The 20,145-nt window shown below is 37.2% G+C and overlaps 2 protein-coding genes and 1 pseudogene across 3 annotated transcripts; 1 reads left to right on the top strand and 2 right to left on the bottom strand.

Moving 5' to 3' along the window:
- LOC113351011 overlaps positions 1-6,021 on the bottom strand; it is a 41,572-nt pseudogene extending 35,551 nt beyond the window's left edge.
- Positions 6,022-14,287: 8,266 nt separating this feature from the next.
- LOC113353279 (H/ACA ribonucleoprotein complex subunit 3-like protein) lies at positions 14,288-16,281 on the bottom strand. The gene is made up of 3 exons (XM_026596930.1): positions 16,114-16,281; positions 15,299-15,341; positions 14,288-14,551 (listed from the first exon to the last, which is right to left on the bottom strand). The coding sequence occupies exons 1-3, from the start codon at positions 16,165-16,167 to the stop codon at positions 14,454-14,456; spliced, it is 195 nt and encodes a 64-aa protein (XP_026452715.1). The 5' UTR covers positions 16,168-16,281; the 3' UTR covers positions 14,288-14,453.
- Positions 16,282-16,439: 158 nt separating this feature from the next.
- On the top strand, positions 16,440-19,720 carry LOC113353278. Of its 2 annotated transcripts, XM_026596929.1 has the most exons (11): positions 16,440-16,543; positions 16,638-16,696; positions 16,792-16,846; positions 17,148-17,193; positions 17,566-17,646; positions 17,747-17,799; positions 17,893-17,953; positions 18,251-18,342; positions 18,430-18,436; positions 18,546-18,666; positions 19,273-19,412. In XM_026596929.1, the coding sequence occupies exons 1-10, from the start codon at positions 16,511-16,513 to the stop codon at positions 18,641-18,643; spliced, it is 585 nt and encodes a 194-aa protein (XP_026452714.1). In that variant the 5' UTR covers positions 16,440-16,510; the 3' UTR covers positions 18,644-18,666; positions 19,273-19,412. The 2 variants fall into 2 exon arrangements, with proteins under 2 accessions (XP_026452714.1, XP_026452713.1); XM_026596928.1 differs by having other exon boundaries at positions 18,430-18,666; positions 19,273-19,720.
- Positions 19,721-20,145: the final 425 nt, after the last annotated feature.

The raw sequence follows: 20,145 nt of genomic DNA, 5'->3' as shown, positions 1-20,145 counted from the left end.
TCCCTTTGGTACCTTTGCGTATAGACGCATGCCTTTCGGGTTATGTAATGCCCCTGCGACTTTTCAGCGTTGTATGATGAGCATATTTTCTGATATGGTAGAACGGTTTTTAGAGGTCTTTATGGATGATTTTTCAGTATTTGGTTCATCTTTTGATGAGTGCTTGCATCATTTGACATTAGTGTTGACTAGGTGTAAGGAAAAGAATTTAGTGCTTAATTGGGAAAAATGCCATTTCATGGTTGAATCAGGAATTGTCTTAGGGCACATCGTTTCTTCAAAGGGTATAGAGGTAGACAAAGCCAAAATTGACCTTATTAAGACTCTACAGGTCCCAAAAACCGTAAAAGATATTAGGTCATTCTTAGGGCATGCAGGTTTTTACCGTCGATTCATTAAGGATTTTAGCTTGATTTCTAGACCTCTTTGCAATTTGCTTGCAAAAGATGTTAAGTTTGTCTTTGATGATGCTTGCTTAAAGGCTTTTGATAAGCTTAAAACTTTACTCACTACTGCCCCGATAGTCCAGGCACCTAACTGGAACCTACCCTTTGAATTATGTGTGATGCTTCAGATTATGCTATAGGCGTTGTGCTAGGTCAGCGAGAAAACAAATTACTCCATGTGATTTACTATGCTAGCAAAACTCTGAATGATGCCCAAATGAACTATACAACTACCGAGAAGGAATTGCTAGCCATCGTGTTTGCCTTGGATAAGTTTAGATCCTATTTATTAGGTTCTAAGATCGTAATCTATACTGATCATGCTGCTTTGAAATACCTTTTGTCTAAGAAGGATACCAAACCTAGATTGATTAGATGGATCCTTTTGTTACAAGAATTTTTCCAGACATTAGAGACAAAAAGGGTGCAGAGAATGTGGTAGCAGACCACTTGTCTAGGCTAGTTGTTAGTTCCCCTAATAATTCCCTTCCTATAAGGGATAGTTTTCCTGATGAACAATTGTTCTCTGTTTCCCAATCACCTTGGTATGCAAATATAGTGAATTATCTTGTTACTGGTCGAATGCCTCAACATTGGGGTAAGCAAGATCGTTCTAGGTTTTTAGCCGAGGTTAAGCATTTCTTTTGGGACGATCCTTATCTGTTTAAGTATTGTCCGGACCAGATTATTAGGAGATGTGTATCTGAGAGTGACCAGTCTAGTATTATCTCCTTTTGTCATGAACATGCATGTGGGGGTCATTTTAGTGCTAAGAAGACTGCTGCTAAGATTTTGCAGTGTGGATTTTACTGGCCTTCGTTGTTTAAAGATTCCCATAGTCATTGTGTTTCTTGTGAGCGTTGCCAGAAGTTAGGAACCATTTCCCGTAGAAATATGATGCCTTTGAACCCTATTTTAGTGATTGAGGTCTTTGATGTGTGGGGCATTGATTTTATGGGTCCATTTCCTATTTCGTTTGGTTATCTTTACATACTTGTCGCTGTAGACTATGTGTCTAAGTGGGTTGAGGCGGTTCCGTGTAAAACGAATGACCACAGGGTCGTAGTCCAGTTTTTGAAAGAGAATATACTTACACGTTTTGGTACGCCGCGAGCTATAATTAGTGATGGAGGTTCACACTTTTGTAATAGACCGTTTGCTCTTTTAATGAAACAATACGGTATTACCCATAAAGTAGCAACCCCATATCACCCTCAGACTAGTGGTCAGGTAGAGGTTTCCAATAGGGAAATTAAACGTATTCTAGAGAAAACAGTTAATCCAAATAGGAAAGACTGGTCGTCGAGGCTTACTGATGCCTTATGGGCTTACCGTACTGCGTTTAAGACACCCATTGGAATGTCACCTTATCGTTTAGTGTTTGGAAGGCATGTCACCTTGTTGAGTTAGAGCATCGAGCCTATTGGGCTATTAAGAACTTAAACTTTTCACTTGACAAGGCAGGAGCTCAAAGAAAGCTCCAGCTCAATGAGTTGGACGAGATTCGTAGAGATGCATACGATAGTGCTAAGGAGTATAAGAACAAAATGAAACTTGTGCATGATAGGAATATTTTACGAAAGTCATTTTCTCCAGGTCAAAAAGTTCTTCTATATGACACTCGGTTGCATCTATTCCCCGGGAAGTTGCGCTCTCGATGGACCGGTCCTTTTGTGGTCCGTACTGTTTTTTCTCATGGCGCTGTTGAGATTGAGACACCAGATGGTAGTAGTTCTTCGAAGGTTAACGGTCAGCGATTGAAGCCCTTTTAGAGCCTTTTCCTACAGGTGATGTTGAGGAGGTCCCTCTGGAGGACCCTGTTTACCTTGATTGACCATCGAGGCGATTTTGTATGTTGTATATTTTTTGTAGGTTTTTGGTTACACTTCACCCAGGTACTATCTTTCCGACTTCTCTCTTTACTATTTCCTCATGTTACTTATATTTTTGGTACTGTTCTTTAATTAGAAACATTGAGGACAATGTTAGATTTAAGTTTGGGGGTGGGGTAGAACTTTTTGTTACCTTTTCGTTGCAATAAATAAACTCCAGAGCCTAGAAATTTATCCTTATTAAGGATGGCACTACCCAATCTAAGTGGATGGAAGCATTTTGGTTGTAGGAGTTGAGGGACCAATCTGATTAGATGGAAACATCTAAAGAGTCTATTCATAAAAGCACAGAGCTCAGGTGTTAGAAATAACATGGTAGTTTCGCCATATCTCATTGAGTCCTTTTCACTTCTATTTTTATTTTTTTTTTTTAAAATATGTTTCTCTAAGTGATTAGGTGGGGCTCACGATTCAAGTTGTTACCATTGCTAGGGTGAAATAGAGTGATTGAGATACAACAAAAAAAAAAAAAAAAAAAAAAAAAAAAGAAAAAAAAAAGAAGAGAAATTGAGACCAGACCATCAGACCAACTGGAATAAATTCAATAAAGTCGACCACTGAAACCCTTGTATATGCCAGTTGTGTTGACCTAGAGTTAGGATTATCGACCATTGGTACCCTTGTATATGCCAGTGAGTTGATATTAGTCAGACCGGTATCTCAGTCCATTAGGATAGGTTCATTATGGCAGTGGCCTTCAGACAGATATGAGAAACACCGTTCACCTTAGTCAACATCAAAACCATCTATGTTTTTCTATATCCATCTTCTTGATCTATCCATGTGATTAGTTTCGACACCGGATATTGATGTCCATAGTGCAACTATCTGAGTAGAGCTCTGTCACTTCATATGAATTTTAGTATGCTTGAGTGCGAACTCGTGTACAGTAATTGGAATTTCGCATCAGGGTACTTCCTCCTGTAGTCAATAAGTATGCCAAACAAGGAGATTCTTTAGTGCCTTCCAAGGTTCTGTGTAGATAGCTAGGGTCTGGAGTATAAAGGTTTTGTGGGTATACCTCTGGTAAGCCCTCCGGAGACAACACTCCGCCACTAGGGCAACCTAGGGGTTTAAAGGCTTATTGCATACGCTAAATGCAATCGACGATGCCTGCGACAGTGAAGGATTTTATTTTACTTGATTTGCTCGAGGTCTAGCAAATAATAAGTTTGGGGGTATTTGATAGACACATTTATGTGTCTAATATATCTCAATTGTATATATTTTTAGTGCTCGATTTTATACTTATTTGGTTATTTTATGTCTTTGTAGGTGTTTTTGGAGAAATAAGCTTTTGCGGGAAAATTGGCTCGAAAAGTGGTATTTGCGCTCGTGGGAGAAAATCACTAAAGACACCTCTTATTTGGATAAGGGGCAATCAATTACTAAGGGACACCCACTTGTTATTTACACCCCAGGATACTCAGTGTTAAAGGCACCAGGCAGTTGGTTAAGGGGAACCTTTCTTCATCGTTTAAAATACTTAGATTATGGCGGGAAAGTTGATTCTCTTCTGCAACAATTTCTCGATCGAGTTTTGGGTAGATTTTAGCAGACATCCATGGGCTTTAGTTATTAATAGTATGTCATGATGAAACAGGCTTGGCACTCGGGTTTAAAGTCGAAAGAAAAGTCACGTAGTTTCTATACAGGGAGAGTTACGGGATTTGTTTGAAGGAAGAATATCTCGGTCTGATTAAGTTGCGTGTGAAGAATATGTGCTGTTGATTTTTGATTCTATCTTTGGGAAGAGTCCAGGAAAAGCAAAGTAGCCGCGTAGGAGGAAAAAGAGGAGTTTTCATCAGTTGGATTCAAACAGGGAAGAATATCTTCTTTACTGAAACATGGGAGTTATCTTGGTCCTGTTCGACTTAATATGGAAGTTATATGCATTATAAACCGATGATTTTGTTTTGGAGGCATAATAGGAAAGTTTGAATGAATCTGGAAACGCGTATGAGAAAAGAAAGGGAGATATTTCCGTGACTTGGAGTAAAAGAAAAAGAGAAGAAATCTCGAGTATTTCGGGAGATTTATTAAGCTGCCGTCTATAAAAGGAGAGGGGATAAGTCATATAAGGGGTACGAAATATTAGGAGAAGTGTAGAGGAGAATAGAGAGCTCCAGAGATCGAGTTGCAAGAAAAATACAATATTCTGCTGCTGTTGCTGAAGAGGAATAACACGAAGAACATTGACGCACAAGCAACTGTCGCAGCAAACTATCGTTGTTTCACAACAGTACCTATGTTTCGTTCATCACAGCGGTTGCATTAGGTCTTTAGTTACTATTTCTCCCTGTAACAGTGATTCTGCAACACCAACAAACTGTTGCGAATCGTCTGTATTATCACTTTTCATCTTTTTAATCATCTTTTGAGCCATAAACAATTATTTTGAGATCATGATTAATATGAGGAGCTAAACCTCATTGCTGAGGCGATAGAGGAAGCTATTTTTCCAACAAAAATCGGTACAATCTATTTTATTTAATTTATTGCAATTATTATTATGATTATTTGCCTTGAACTATTATTGAATATGATTTTTATTTGAGTGATTGTGATCTATTTTGATGGAGTATGCTTAGTTTATAGACTCTTGATGCTTCATACTTGGTATTTACAATTATTACTTTTGAAAATCTATTAGTTGTAATATTTTAGAATCAAATTAAACGAGAAAATTGCATGAATATAAATATTTGGACCAAATCACTTTGAACTTGGAAAATAGTGGAATCTTAGCCTTAGTGTTCCTTTAATATTGATACCAACTTTGTCGGTGTTTGTTATAATTATTAGCGACTTTTCTATTTAATTTTGAATTTAAGTCTAAAGTTATCCTTCACAAGTTCGAGAATCGAATCACTTTTTACCACTATCTACAAATCACATCATTACGCGAATTAATACATTTAGCACTATGAGAAGACGAGTGCAAGATGACGAATTTGATGATGTCACTAAGTCACGATAAAAGTGTGAAGATCTATGCGACGGCAAAGAATCCGTGCGGAAATATAAATGTCCAAGCAACCATGACGCACGTCAGATCCGAACATAGGGGCTTTATTGGTTGTCTTCCACTATGTAAACTCCTACAAAAAGGACCAACCACCATTGTAAAAGGGAGAGATCTTTTTGGTGAGCAGAACTTAGAATTTTAGGAGAGAGAGTATTATTTGTTTCCCAAGTTAGGATTGCATCATATATCATTTGTATTTGTTCTAAGTTTTTAATAATTAGATCTTGAGTATTTCATCAATGGTTTCTTAGATTATTTGATAGATTATCATTAGGGTGTAGTTGTTGGATTTCTGCAACTACACCGGAATTACATAAACGTTCCCAAGACGGATACATGCAATTTCAGTATTCATTTCTTCCATTAGACATAATATCCATTTATATCTTGGTTTATGCCGATATAGATCTGGTATACTTCCCAAAATTGGCCAAGGTGATGGCCCTGGAGGTAATGGAAATGATGCGGATAAAGATGGTTGTTTCTTGCGGGAATTTACCCTGAACTTGATGACAAGAAGTACTAAAAATATTAATGCAAGAATACATATGAAACAACTAGTATTTAAATCAACTGTTACGAGGTTGGTTGCAGAATCCAGCCAAAGAAAAAGGGTAGTATTATAGAAGGTTAAGAAAGAGGTTTTGTTGGCCATGGATGCATAATTTCTTGGGACAATAATAGTTTCAGTGAATACTAGAATAACCCAGAAGACATATATATACATACACATATCTTGATAGAGTAGATATTTTTCTTGTTCTTTTTCTTTCCAACTTTATATATGTTTTGTTACATAAACGTGATAACAAATGTTTTCGACAACGAAATTCATGTTTTAATTTACGTTTACCGAAAACAAGAAGAAAAGGAACCAGTGTCCTGTAAGGGCTCTATGTCTCATCTTCAGTTCAACCTCAGTTGTAGTTTCAACCTCATTTTTCCCATATGCTGATCAATTTTGTGTGGTTAAGGCTTACGCTATACCTAAAAAAAATGAGCCATAAGTGCATCTAGGATTATTCTCTCTCCACCCTGAGTACAAAGACCCTACTATCACTCATCTCTGCTTTGCAGATGATTTCTTGGTTTTTATGAAGGGTGCTTTACAGTCTGGTAGATCTTTGGCCACTTCTCTAACTACTTTATCTGCCAGAACTGGCTTGGTTGTTAATAACAGAAAGAGAAGCATTTTCTTATCCTTTGTGGACAGTGTCACATAATTTAGCATCAAGGCTACTCTTGGTTTTGAAGATGGCTCTCTCCCAGTCAGGTACCTTGGTTTACCCCTTCTTTCAACTAGACTTTCTCATGATGATTTTGCTCCCCTATTGGACCATGTCATAGCAAGGATTAAATCATGGAAAGAAAGAGCCTTATCCTATGCTGGAAGAATCCTTCTAATCAAAATTGTGCTGAGTAGTATGCTAGTTTTTTAGATGCTTGATTTGTCCTGCCTAAGAAGACTGTCAAATCTCTTAACACCATCTTCAGAAATTTCCTATGGGCAGGCATTGATCTCATATACAAGCAACCTGCAGTCAAGTGGACTCTTATCTTCCTCCCTTTCAAGGAGGGTGGGCTAGGCATCAGATGTATAGCTACCACTAACACTGCTGCAAATCTTAGACATATTTGGGACATTGTTAACAACAAGGATACCATATGTGGGTCTGCAAAAGCCTCATCAAAAACAGGGATTTTTTGCTTCTTAAGACTCCTTCAGACTTTTCTTGGTGCTGGATAAGGATACTAGATGATAGAGAAATAACTGCCAGTTCATTCTTCACCTAATTGGCAATGGGGACGAAACCAAACTCTGGAGGACAAATGGCTCCCTAATGGTAAGATTTACAACCGCTTTCCACCTCATTTTGCTTATGATACAATTCATCACATAGATGTCACAGTGAGCAGTTGCTTAGTAGATGGTCACTGGGATTTAAGTCCAAATCTCTCAAATGCTCTCACCAGTTTCATTAAAGAAATACATAGGGTGAAGACTGATACCATTTTGGAAGATTGAGTGGTTTGGACTGCCAACAAAAGTGGATAGTACACCCTCAAGGACACTTACAATGGTCTTAGAGATCAACAAGTTACTGTAGCATGGAGTTCTCTTGTTTGGTTTCCCAAATTCATCCCCAGACATTGCTTCATTGCTTGGATGGTTATGTACAGAGCTTTGAAGACCAGATACAAGTTAGTGGCCCGGGTAATGGATGTGGACCCTATTTTTCCTTTATATAATTTGATGATGGAGGATGAATATCACTCTTTTTCAAGTGCAGATTTTCCACTACCATTTGGAACAAATTACTAAGGAGGTTTGGGTTGAGAGGTATAAGACACACAGACTAGGATCATCAAATTAGCTGGTGTCTGCAGAACTTCAAAGGGGATAAGAATGTTGGAACTATTAGGAAGCTCACATTTAATGCCTTCATCTACCACATCTGGAGTGAAAGAAATAGGAGAATATTCACTCAAAAAACTCTTCCCCTTGAGCGGGTCTATGAAAAAATCATTGAAGAAGTTAAATTGAAAATGTTTGGCTCTGCCATATGCATGCCTGCCAATGCTGAAAGCAGAGCTTTGACTGCTTCATGGAGCTGTGACACCAGATTCATTATTGCTGCTCAAGTTGAAGTCCCATGGCTAAAGCCTGCTGAAGGTGAAGTTGCAGTTAACACTGATGGCTCCTTGAAAAATACAGATGCAGGGTATGGGGCTATCATTAGAGATCACAATGGAGTACCTATGGATGTTGTTGCAGGTAGCTCTCCTCCTCAAACTATCACCTTTCATGAGCTTCAAGGAGTGAAAGCAGGCTTACAACTTGCTGTTTCTAAACACCACACTAAAGTCTCTCTTAGAACTGATTCCATGACTGTGGCTTCCTATTTACTGATCCCTAAACCCAAGCCCCCTTGGTACTTCCATCATGTATGGGAGTCTATTCAGCGATACAGATCCTTACTAGCTGAAATGACAATCCTACATTCCTACAGTGAAACTAATAGAGCGGCTGATTCCTTGGCCAATTTTAAACCTCTTGGCGCTTATATCACCGTTGATCCCAACAATTTTTATGAGCAGCTGAAAAGAATCATTGAAGAAGATGCCTCTGGAAAGCTTTACATAAGAAATTAGGATGGTTTTGGGTCCTTCTGACCTGCAGTTTTGGTAGCTAGTAGGCTTTCCTTTTTTTTATTATTTTTGTTGTTTTTTTTCCCTTTGTAAGGTTGGGGTATCCTTAACCCCCTTTCTTTTCTAAAAAAAGAAAAAAACAAAACAAAAATGAGCCACACAGACCTAATTGGTTTGAAAAAATATTATTGCAAACTTTATCTTATTGAAAAGTATGTGTATGGTAGCTAGGATGACTGAGAGGAGGCCCTTCTCTACGATGACTTAAATCTGTTTCATCTTTTACAGAGAGGACTCCCTTCTCTACGATACCGGGGGTTACCTTAATTTCAGTGTAGTTACGAGAAATCCCACAACTAATACCCAACTTCTATAGATCTAAACATATTAGACATGAAAATGAAGATGAAATGCTAAAAATGTAAAATGGACACCAGGATTTTTTACATGGTTTGATCAATGTGATCTACATCCATGGTTATTCACTATAATTATTTGGTTTTGCATGAGTTTATATTTAGAATCTCCATTAATGAGTTTTTTGGTAGAGCTCTAGATTTAGTTTTAGGTGATGGAGGAAGAAGATGAATACAAAAGATAAGGTTCCCCCTTTTCTCTCTCCTTCCTTTCTCTTTATAATCGTCAAATTGATCACTTCCATCATAAAGGAGCTAAGTATCAATAACTTTTCTTTATTTTATTTTTCTTAGTTTTTGATTATTGCACCCAACGATCTTAATATATTATAATTTGTAAAAATCATGATGTTAATTTTTGGTCAGCTATAGAGTGTCGAATTTTTCTCTTAACCTAAAAGGAATTCGGTGAACCCTTTTGACCTAATGTAGTAGACATCTTGATAGTTACCTACACAAAATTTCAGAGTTTTTGGAGTTGTAAAAAAGCTTATGAATACAAAACATGGCCACCTATGAAACCTCTAAACATGACCTAACTGACTGCCAAGGCCCTTCTTTTGCGTTTGTCACCGCAACTGGGTAAGACTCCATTTCTCTTTTTTTTTTTCTTCAAGAGAAATGTATTCTTCCTGGAACTCGCGTAACTCCGCCATGGTTATTGTATCTTTTGTCCTGAAGATCCGCGTATATAATAAATCTGTAGGAAAAAGTGCATTAATGAGGGCTAGTATTAGGTTTCTCTCATCTACTAGTTCGTCCATTTCACTACACATGCTCCGCCAACGCGTGGTTAAATTGCGCAAGCTCTCATTGATTCTTCTATGTAAGCTGAATACTTTTTCGATACCTGGTCTTAGCATGTTATTGCTGATGTATTATCCTAAGAAGATATTTTTTAAGTGATGAAATGATCGAATGGTTCCTACTGACAATCCTTCAAACCATTGAAAGGCTTGCCCTGTCAGGCTCGCCGGGAAATTTTTTCATAAAACCGCGTCAGTTTCCACCCACTGTAATAGGGATCGACTATATGCCCTTATATGCTTCACTGCACATGTGCTTCCATCAAAGATGTTAGTAAATACAGGCAGGATGCATTTAGGCGGTCTACTGCGAGTTGTATCTGTCTTGCGAATGGTGTTTTTCCCGCTTCCTCTATTGCTTCATCCAATTGTCGCCTACCACCATCTATTCGTGCCGTCATCATTTCTCTCACCTCCATCAATTCTCTAAGTATTTCTTCACTCATGATTTGGTCTGCATCTTGCTACATGGGTCTTTTCAACCTTGCTTGCCTTACTCTGTTGTCATGTTTATTTTGACGCATAGCCTCTTGTATCTCTCTCACTTTAGCATCCTCTCTTCTTCGTCTGCGTCTTTATCTTTCATCCCTTGCATGCACCTGTGCCGCATTATTCCTTTCATCTTCCTCCGCGTGGCCATGTTGATTTCTTAACATTTCTCTTCCTTGCAATATAATTCTTCCTTGTTCTTCATCATCTTCATCATCCTGGTCATGGTGTGTGCGATAACGTTCGCCTTGTTGTTCACGTCTATTGCCTCTGTGACCCTCTTGCATGCGGTAATTAGCGCCCTGCTACATGTACCGATCATCACACTACACCAAATCCTAGCTTTAGCAACGCTTATTTTCGGAGGTGTGCAACGTATATAGACGTTGCACAGTTACCAACTTTCATATCTGTTGCGCACCAGATTATCGGTTGCACAAATTACTCTTATATCATTTACTAAAATAAACTAGTGGTGCAACACATAGTCAACGCCTAAAACCGTTGCACAACCTTTGTTTTTTTTGTAATATATAGTAACTTTATGGGCTTTTAGTAGTTTTTTTTTTTATTAATATTCTGATTTCTTTTTTTTTCTTAATTTTTTTAAAAAAAAAGAAAATTTTTCCCTCTCAATTTTTCGCCCAATTCATTCTCCCTCCCAAACTTAAAATTAACAAACCCTTCCCCCCATTTTTCCCCTCTAATTTCATCATCTAAGAACCTTAAATGCAGATCTAAAAAAATTCAGAGGATTTTAATACCTATTTTCGTTAATTATTTTCGGAAATAAAAATCTCTCATATTTTTCAGACAACTTTAAAACCCGTCTCTCTCTCTTTCTATTTTATTTTTCAGTCGATAACTTCAATGCGAGAGAAGAGAAAAAACTTCTCTCTTTTCTTCATCAAATCTCCTTAGATTCTAGGTTTTCCCTGAGATTCTAGTCTTCGTTTCAACAAATAATAACCCATGTTCTAGAAATATTTTAATCGATTTATCAGTTGAAATCTTCCGAAACCCTAATTCTAGAAAATCAATTTTTCTCTGAAATCGAAAATTAAATCATTCAGTAGGATTATCAACAGCAGTTTGTGGATTATCATCAGGTATAATCGTTCAACTACTGCTACTGATTCTTAATTTTTTTTTATCGAAATCTTTTCAAGTTTTTTTTTTTTTGATTTTGACCCAACTCTGTGAATGAGTTGGGGGTTTTGATTTTGTTGTTCTTTATTTTGTAATATGTACTTTTGAAGAATTGGGTTTGTTTCTTTTTAGTTGAAGTTGAAGTTTTTTTGAATGAGTCGGTTGTTTATCTAAAAGAGTTAGGGGTTTGTGACAAATACAGTTCTTGTTAACAGTTGGATTGATTTTTAAACTTGTGTATTAGTGACTTGATGATTATATTTTTTGGCGACATAACTGGTATGCTTGCGATTAAACTTTGGGCTTTATAGGCTTGGATAGGAATTTAAGGTTTGTTTTCTTTGAGTTCTGCAACATTATTTAGAAAATGGAGATACAAAGAGAGGTGTGAGACATGAGGAATCTGTTAAGTATGTGAGGTGTGAGACACGAGGAATCTGTTAAGTGTGTTTAAGTGAATAGCATGTGTACTTGTATTTTTGTGGAATACAAAGAATCATAAAGCAAAATGTTTCAATTGAATGGAGTATGTATGGCATAAAAAAGTTGGAAAATTAATGTAGATACTGGAACAACACATTCTAGTTATTAGGATCTGCATATTATAACTTTGTCATTACCAGAATGTCGTAATTGAATTAAAGATGTTGTCTGAGATGCTTGATCTTGTTGTCTGTCTACAACTCCTAAACGTATGATCACTCTTTCAGTCATGGCCATCTAATATCTGTTTTGTGATTCATCTTTAGCGGTAAAACTTTTGCCATTTCGTATTGTGTGAATTTTTGCTATCTAATTGCAAACTATATCAAAGTTTCAGTTAAAACTTTTGACTTGTCATTTATCTTTGTTGTGCAGCTTGATTTAGGTGTGTTTGATATCTCTTATTAATTTGTCACTGATTTGGGATATCTGGACCACTCCATTATTTTAGACATCTAAACATGATTGGATCATTCAAGATTTTGCTCCTTACTGGTTGCCAGCTATTGCGTCAAGGCTTGACACTCCTTGCTGTTTCTTTACCATATTCAATGCATCCGTCAACTGTTTCTTTGGGCCTCCATCGGCTTTCTGGGAGAGTGGTGAAAATGATTCAAAAGGATTGAGACCTGTTTTGAGGCATACTCAAATTAAGAGCTAAACCTATGTTTTCTGAAATTTCGCCTAGTTCGGCTGATAACTCAGAGGTTCAGCTGATAACTTCTCAGCCGAACTTAGAAAAATGTATGCCTCAAAACAGGTTTCAAAGGATTCGTGGAAAGAACTAGAGGAAAGGGATTATGTGGATGAGTTGGGCACCTCAAATGAGAATATTGCAACACCCATCAATAGGGGGTTTCTTGAATCACTGTGGTTGGAGCTCAGTGATTGAAGAAGCACTTGGGTTTGGGTGTCCATTAATCTTGTTGCCAATGGTGAATGATCAGCTCATAAGTGCAAGAACTATGGTGGGGAAAGAGATGGGGTTAGAGATAGAAATGAAGAAGTTGGGTCTCGTTTACCAGAGAGTCAGTTGCTAAGTCACTGAGAGCAACCACAGTCATGGACGGGACTAAATACCAAATCTCATACCAAAAGCAAAATTAATTTAGTTTTTAGAGAGAGCAATCACAGTCATGATCGATTAAAATATAGTCCGACGTAAGTATTACGTGCGTTTGAATCTGGGCGCAGTTAATATTAACGTCTGAAGTGAGACGCATTTCATACGAGCGTCTGAGTGTGAGCGCAGTTTATATGAACGCTCGATGTGAGGCGCTAGTAATATGTCCGTCTGGAAAGGGGCGGAGATACAAAGCACGCTCCATGATGGAGCGGACATATAAGTAGCATATATCTGGCGCTAGTAACCAACGTCCCATTGAGGCGTACAATATAACTATGCCTGTGTTGGGGCGTATGTATTACATGCGTTCGGTTAAGCGGAGTTTATAGATGCGCCTGATTCATACGCTAATTGTATCACCGCCCCATCTTCAAACGGTAATTATACTCTCGTCTGATTTCATACGGTCACTAAAATCTCGCCTGCTTTCATACGCTATTAATACTTCCGTCCCACTATATCTTCGTTTAGTCTGGGTTGATGACCACATTTGGTCTCAAACCCTAATTTGGCGACCAAATTTGGGTTTGTTCCCTTCCGTTGCGGCACATTTTGAGACCAAATTTGGGTTTAGTCCCCAAATTTGGTCGTAGCTGTGGTTGCTCTGAGGACAGTAATGGTAGATGAAGATGGGAAAAAATACAGATTGAAAGCTTGAATACTGAAAGAAGTTGCTGGTTTTTTTTTTTTTCTTTGATACTAAGAGAAATTCATTGATGAATTTTAAGCCTTACAATAATCATTGTTCACCAGAGAAATCAAGTCTTCTGGAAAATTATCTAAAAACTGAAAACTTAGTGCCTGATGTCTAGCTTTATGAGCTAGTTCATGGGCTACATTATTACCAAGTCTATTTACTGCTACCAAGTCTATTTACTGCTACCAAGTCTATTTACTGGGCTGTATCTCAGTATTCCCATTGTATTGCATAAATGCAGGAGCCAATACACAACCTCAACAACCAAAAAAGAACTCGGTCACGAACAGTATCACAATCTTCCAAATCATAACCCAGATCTAAGCATAAGACTGGAGATTTTGAACAAGAGAGAGGCATTCTGCTAGGGAAAGTTTAAATTCCACCACTATAAGTCGCTCATGCGCAGCAATATTTCATCCAACAAAACACTACTGATATTTGAAAATGCAAAATTCCTGAAGAAAAAAAAAAACTCAGATATCCCTACTGTGAAGGTGCGATTCTATAAAGGTACTCATATCTATAAGGAAACAAGGATTTCACCATCAATATATGACCTAGCATCAAAGTCTACTTGTGCAAGATAAAAGAACGCAGAGCAATTCAAACATACAACTGGAAAGAAATATTACTCATTCACAATAGCGTTGCTTCTATAGTTACTGCTAAGTTCAGTATCATTCATGTTTAACTCCTGATACAATGAAGTTGGAAAGCATAATACATCTTATGGAACATTACTCGCAGTATGAAAAGAAGGTAGGTTTCCTAATACTTGGGTGCTGGCTTCTGAGTTGGCAACAATCCGAATCGCTTTTTCAAAAGAACTCTCTGCCTGGAGTATTTGTCATCTGGGGAGAACCGAGCTGCAGTATACAAGAACGTATGAGATTATTGCTAAAAAATAATAAAAATTACTAGGTTAAACAGTAAGAAGAAAATGAAAGACGTGCACTATAATGTCTGAACGTTTACACCATGTATTAGTTCATGAAAAATAATTCAGAAATTACAGTAAATGTACATTTGCATGCTTTATGATTCCTTTGCTAACAATACCATGTAACCATAACCTTTCTTAAATGGCAAAAATAGGGTCACTCTTTCAATCATTTTCATTCATGCCTGTCGTCAGATAGAAAATGAAACTTGTCCTACAAAGTAAGCATTTAAACTGTTGTAATTGTTCCAGGCTTGCCATAGTTGATATCATGACCTCTAGAGTAACTGCACCAAAACCTGAACACTTATTGAAGGTTTATTCAGATACATAGCCCTTCACCAGAGAACCTATTTGACTTTCATATATAAGGGCAGTTTACGATCATTGCACAAAAGGTATACAGCAGAATTACAGAAATTGCAATCAAACCTAATGCAAAGCCTTCCGAATTTGCAATAGTTAATCTCAATGAGAAGGCGTCCTAGATTTGCAGTTACCAATATTCCTAATAGGCAATGACTAAAATTTGTAAGCAGATTCAGCGGTTTCAGATCAACTATTGAAACATTAACAATAGCGATAAATCAACCCAAAATCACCAGTGTCGCAACAAATATAATGTTCAAGAAATTCTTAAATCCCACAACAACAACAAATCAAGGAACATTACCTGGATGAGCAGATTCTGTTGCCTTTCCAAGCGGTGATTCTTTCTGTGAAGAGGACAAACATAAGTAAGAAAACTAACTTACAAAACATAATGTTACAGTTAGAAAGAATACTATCCAAAAAGCAAATAATCCTCAAGGAGACGCAGGACACCTAATAAACAATGCACTGATTGTTATTTGGCTGGATAATATGGCATGTACTCAACAGTTGATGTTATGAACATTCATATAATGTACTTGAAAATAACTCCTAGTTGCAAAAGTCATTTCTTCAGATATTCCCTTCTCCAAGGTTATATGTTATCGAGATCGTACAACAGCCGTAAGGCCCTTAAGGGTGAGAGCATACTATTGAACCAACACACCACCAACATCGAAGTACAGAAAACCCGTTGGTTTCTTTTAAACTCAAAGAATAGAAAAGTCCCAAAAGCAACTAGTATCCCCTGTAATGTCTCCAGTACACATGATCATATATCCTCAAAAGCAAAAATACTTTGTGAAAATCAAAAGATCCAATTTCAAATTAGTGTATCCACCGTCTACTTATCATGATTCTAAGCTCACTTTCAATAATCAAAACTATTAGAATCCTTAATGAACTTTCTACATAAACCCCTTAATAACAAGAAACCAAACAGACCCTTAAATCAAAACACCTCTAAAACATAACCAAATTCAATTTTTGACAAAACTCATCTTCCAAAACAATAACCCAACTAGATATTCTTGATAAAAACTAAACCAAAATCACAAAAAACATGAATTTTATAACAGAGAAATTTTGAGTTTTTTGAGTTGATTGAGTTTATACCTTAACAGTGTAAACCTTGTCACCGTTGTCATTGATGTAGTACTGAAGATACATCTTGTGATTGATTGATTAATTCTTCCTCCTTAGAACCCTAAAAAATTTCAAGACTTTCTTTTCCCAGCAGGTGCCCAAAAACCCCAGAGAGAAAAAGAGAGAGGATTTAAGAAGAAGTTGAATTTGGAAATCCTAAAACCCTAGATAAGCCTTTCTTGTGCAATTACAATAATATCCTTACAATTAAAAGGACTATTTCTCAATTAGGTAACTATTCAAGGGACTTCTGTCAGAAATAAATATAAACAATTTTTTTAGGCTATTTTTTTGGATCTTCTCCTCTTGTAGACTCCTCCTGTGAGTAAACCCAGAGGAGCTTAAACCCTTGATTAGGGTAAACGTAATGGAACCAGATTCAACTAGACCTGTTAGAAAGGTGGGATCTTTTATTTTTATTTTTTTCAATTTTTTATTTTTAGTATGATTATTGATGAACTCAATGTTAATGGTAATCTCAAAATTTTATACAGGTTAGATTTGCCCCAAAAGTCCCAGTTCGGAAACCAGTAGTAAAAGTTGAACCCAAAGAGTAAATTTTATTGATTTAGTTTCTTACATTGAATTTGGTTTTAATTTCCTTTTGATTATTTAACCTTAATTTTTTTCGTATTGTGTTGTTCGCAGAGAGGATATTGATGATGAAATACTAGCGGAAACTCAAAGGATTCTCCGTCTCAATGTACGTGGGGTTACATTTACTTGACATTTGTTTCGATTTTGTAGGTTGATTTTTGTGGTGTAATTGTATTTTTAATTAAGATGGGGGGAACTACCGTTAATGGCGTTTATTGTTAGTGTTAGATGTATGTGATTCAACTCTGCCAGTTCTCGTTAGGCTGACCTACATGATCAATTGGTATAAATTGTGAATGCGGCTTTGTTTTTTGGTTTAGAAAAGATTAGGCATTATGTGATGTAGTGTACATTGCTAATATTTCCCATTTGTTTTTATTTTTTGTTTTTGCTTTTTGAATTGATAGGAAAATACTGGACGGGGAAGGGGAAGAGCCAAAATTGAAAAGAAAGGTAAGTTTTGTTTTTCTAATTATCTGCTGATCTTTCGACTTTTCGCTCAGATTTTATTTTCTTGCATGAATAGATTATGATATTCACATCTAAAACCTGTGAAATTTGATGTTAGAGCATCCATGAACGTCCGGTTATCCGTCTAATAAAACCTGAGTAATTTGCTGGTACATGATCCTGCATCATTAGGGAGAATATCCTGCCAATACCAGTAATGAGTTAGTTAAGCGTAATACAAATTATAGTACAACATATCAATGTTTTGTTTGTCACACCAGCCACTAAGTCATGTTCCATATGTTATTCGGAATCAGTATAGCTTGATAGGAATATTTCGTTGAGTTGGTACTAATCTCTGGTTTTGTTCTGCAGAATCACAGGTTCAAGTTGCTTTTGGTCAGGGAGCTACATCGAATCCCATGAGGAATTATGCCAAACCAAAGAGAGAATCAGGTATAGATATTTTACTAAAAAAACTGTTTACTCTCTCTAAATTTGACTGGTCATATAGATCGTTGAACTGTCAGTAACTCCGTCAACGGTATCTTTGTAGATGGTATTGGTGGATCAGCTCCAAAAATGGAGAAAGAATACAAAGAGCCATGGGTACGCTCAACATTGAAACTCCAATAATTCTGTCCCTCCTCTCTTTCTCTCCTGAATTGATAATTAATTAATTATTATCTGATTCTTCTGCAGAATTACTACAGTTACTATCCCGTCACCGTTCCCCTGAGGCCACCAGATTCTGGAAATCCAGGTATGCACTGAGTTGCGCCATTAGAGGAATGATTTACTTTAGATAAGTTCTCCTTCATCATTTCTTAACCAACTCCTTAGGGTCCACATGGAAATGATCTAAGGGTTCGCTTACTGGTGAGTATGTTCACCTATTTGCCCGCTGGTCATCTCTATGTCAGCCCCAATGAGCAATACATGCTATATGCTAGAATGAAGCGTGAAGTGACAATTAGAAAAGAGGTGGCACACACTTAATTGCATTTAAAGGGATGTCGATCTTGCTATAAAAATTCATAACTCTCACATTTTCTTTCAGTACATCTTGATGAGGCGGAATTCGGGGAGGCTGCCTCAGACATGACTTATAACGAAGATACTCTAAACCCAGCAGAAGATCTTGGACTGGCGGTAATTTAATGGCTGCAATAGCATATCAGTAATATCAATGACATAAGATGCAGTACTTATATATATTTTGTTTTTGGTTGTTCGCAGAAGGAGGGTGAGTACCCTAGCCTGATCTTTCTTCAGTTACCAGCGTCTCTTCCTTTAACGAAGAGATCAGCTGCTGCAGAGAGCAATGAAACAGCTAACAATTCAAAATCATCCAGGCCAGTGGGACGTCCAGGTAGAGGCTGCAGTTTGGAAGAATTGCCTCCTGGATTCGTGGGTAAAATCTTGGTGTACAAGAGTGGCAAAGTTAAATTGAAGATCGGAGACACCCTTTATGATGTGAGTGCAGTTCAGATTTCACTTCTTATATTTCTGGTTATTTTCACTTGGGTCATCTTTGAAAGAGTCTTAGTATGACTTAGTTGTTAGGCGTCAAGTTTTCTTTAGCCGAGATTTGGTTGGTATTTCGTACTCTTGATTGGTAGTGATTTCATTTGCATTCTTGCAAAATAGGAATAAAATCTGTACTACACCCAAACTCTAGGATTTGTAATATTATCTGAGATCCGGCTTATAGGCAACCATTACCTTGGCTCCTTTGATGTAAATGACAATCTTGTAAGTAGGATCTTACCCCCGATCCACGTCATATTATTGGAGCCTAGTTTTATTTATATTGTTTTCATCATGTGGATGAGTGTTCCATTTTATCAAGGCCGGCATAATATGATTAGGAGCTTGATGTTCTTGTAGTGTAAGCAGATATAGAAAAGCCTCATTAATGAATTGTAGTATGGCAAAGCGAGTAACTTGCCTCAGTGGTTGGACTGTGGACCTTGCTTCGGTCATGCCTATGATTCCAGTTTTTTCATCATCATCATATTGTTTTTCTGGATTATCTATTTATTTCATTGTTTGAGATCAAATTTTTACTGTTCAATGCAGGTTTCCCCAGGATCACATTTTTCATTTGTTAACGAAGTTGTAGCAGTCAATACTGATAAGAAACAGTGTTGGTCTGTCGGGGAGCTAACTGCGCGTGCAATTGTGACCCCAGATGTTGATTCGCTCTTATCTGCCATTGATAACATGTAGTAGTTTTTGCTTCTACAAAAAATTTTTGATCCGTTCCATATAGAAAGAACCAAGAGTTTTTTACTTTTATGTTGAAGAATTTGTACAGCAGTTTTGTGATTCTCCATTTTTACCTTCGGAGAATTTATAGAACAGTGAGAAGCTCCAATTTTACAGGGGCATAGAAACTTTTCAAATGCGCTGTAAAAGGCTTAGAGGCCATTTGGCGAAGATCCCATGTACTTCATGGAAGGGGATCCATATTTACTTTTTCTGCAAAATCAGCTCAAAGCTTTATTTGGGGACTATCATTAGCTAATTGAAGAGCATCTATTATTTTTAGTTGTTGCCACAAAATCAGCTCTTCTCCTTTGTGGAACCAAAAGAGACAAAATAGGTTGGTCTAGAGCTAGCAGCAGGCTGGGTTAGGGTTGACTGTGTGGGTTTGTTCCGGATCAAGTCTAGCCAACACTTGGTTTGAGGACCCTCTTATTCTGGCATTTCCTAGAGGATTTGCCCTCAATGGAGGCTTTGCCCTTAATTATCAGTACATATGGAAGTAATGATTGGATATGTATTGTCCTCCCCAGAAGTTTTCTTTCTTCTGATGCAAGAAGAGCAAACTTGCCATCAAGTTGTCAGGAAGCCGAGCAGGAACCAAATTGTCTATCCTGCTATCCAGATATTAATAGACTTTCCATTTCCGCCATTCTAGATGTTATCGTTTTTACCTGTGGCGGAGTT

This window comes from Papaver somniferum, chromosome 2 (genome assembly GCF_003573695.1).
Source record: "Papaver somniferum cultivar HN1 chromosome 2, ASM357369v1, whole genome shotgun sequence".
NCBI lineage: Eukaryota > Viridiplantae > Streptophyta > Magnoliopsida > Ranunculales > Papaveraceae > Papaver > Papaver somniferum.
This window is presented reverse-complemented; position numbering and strand designations above follow the sequence as displayed.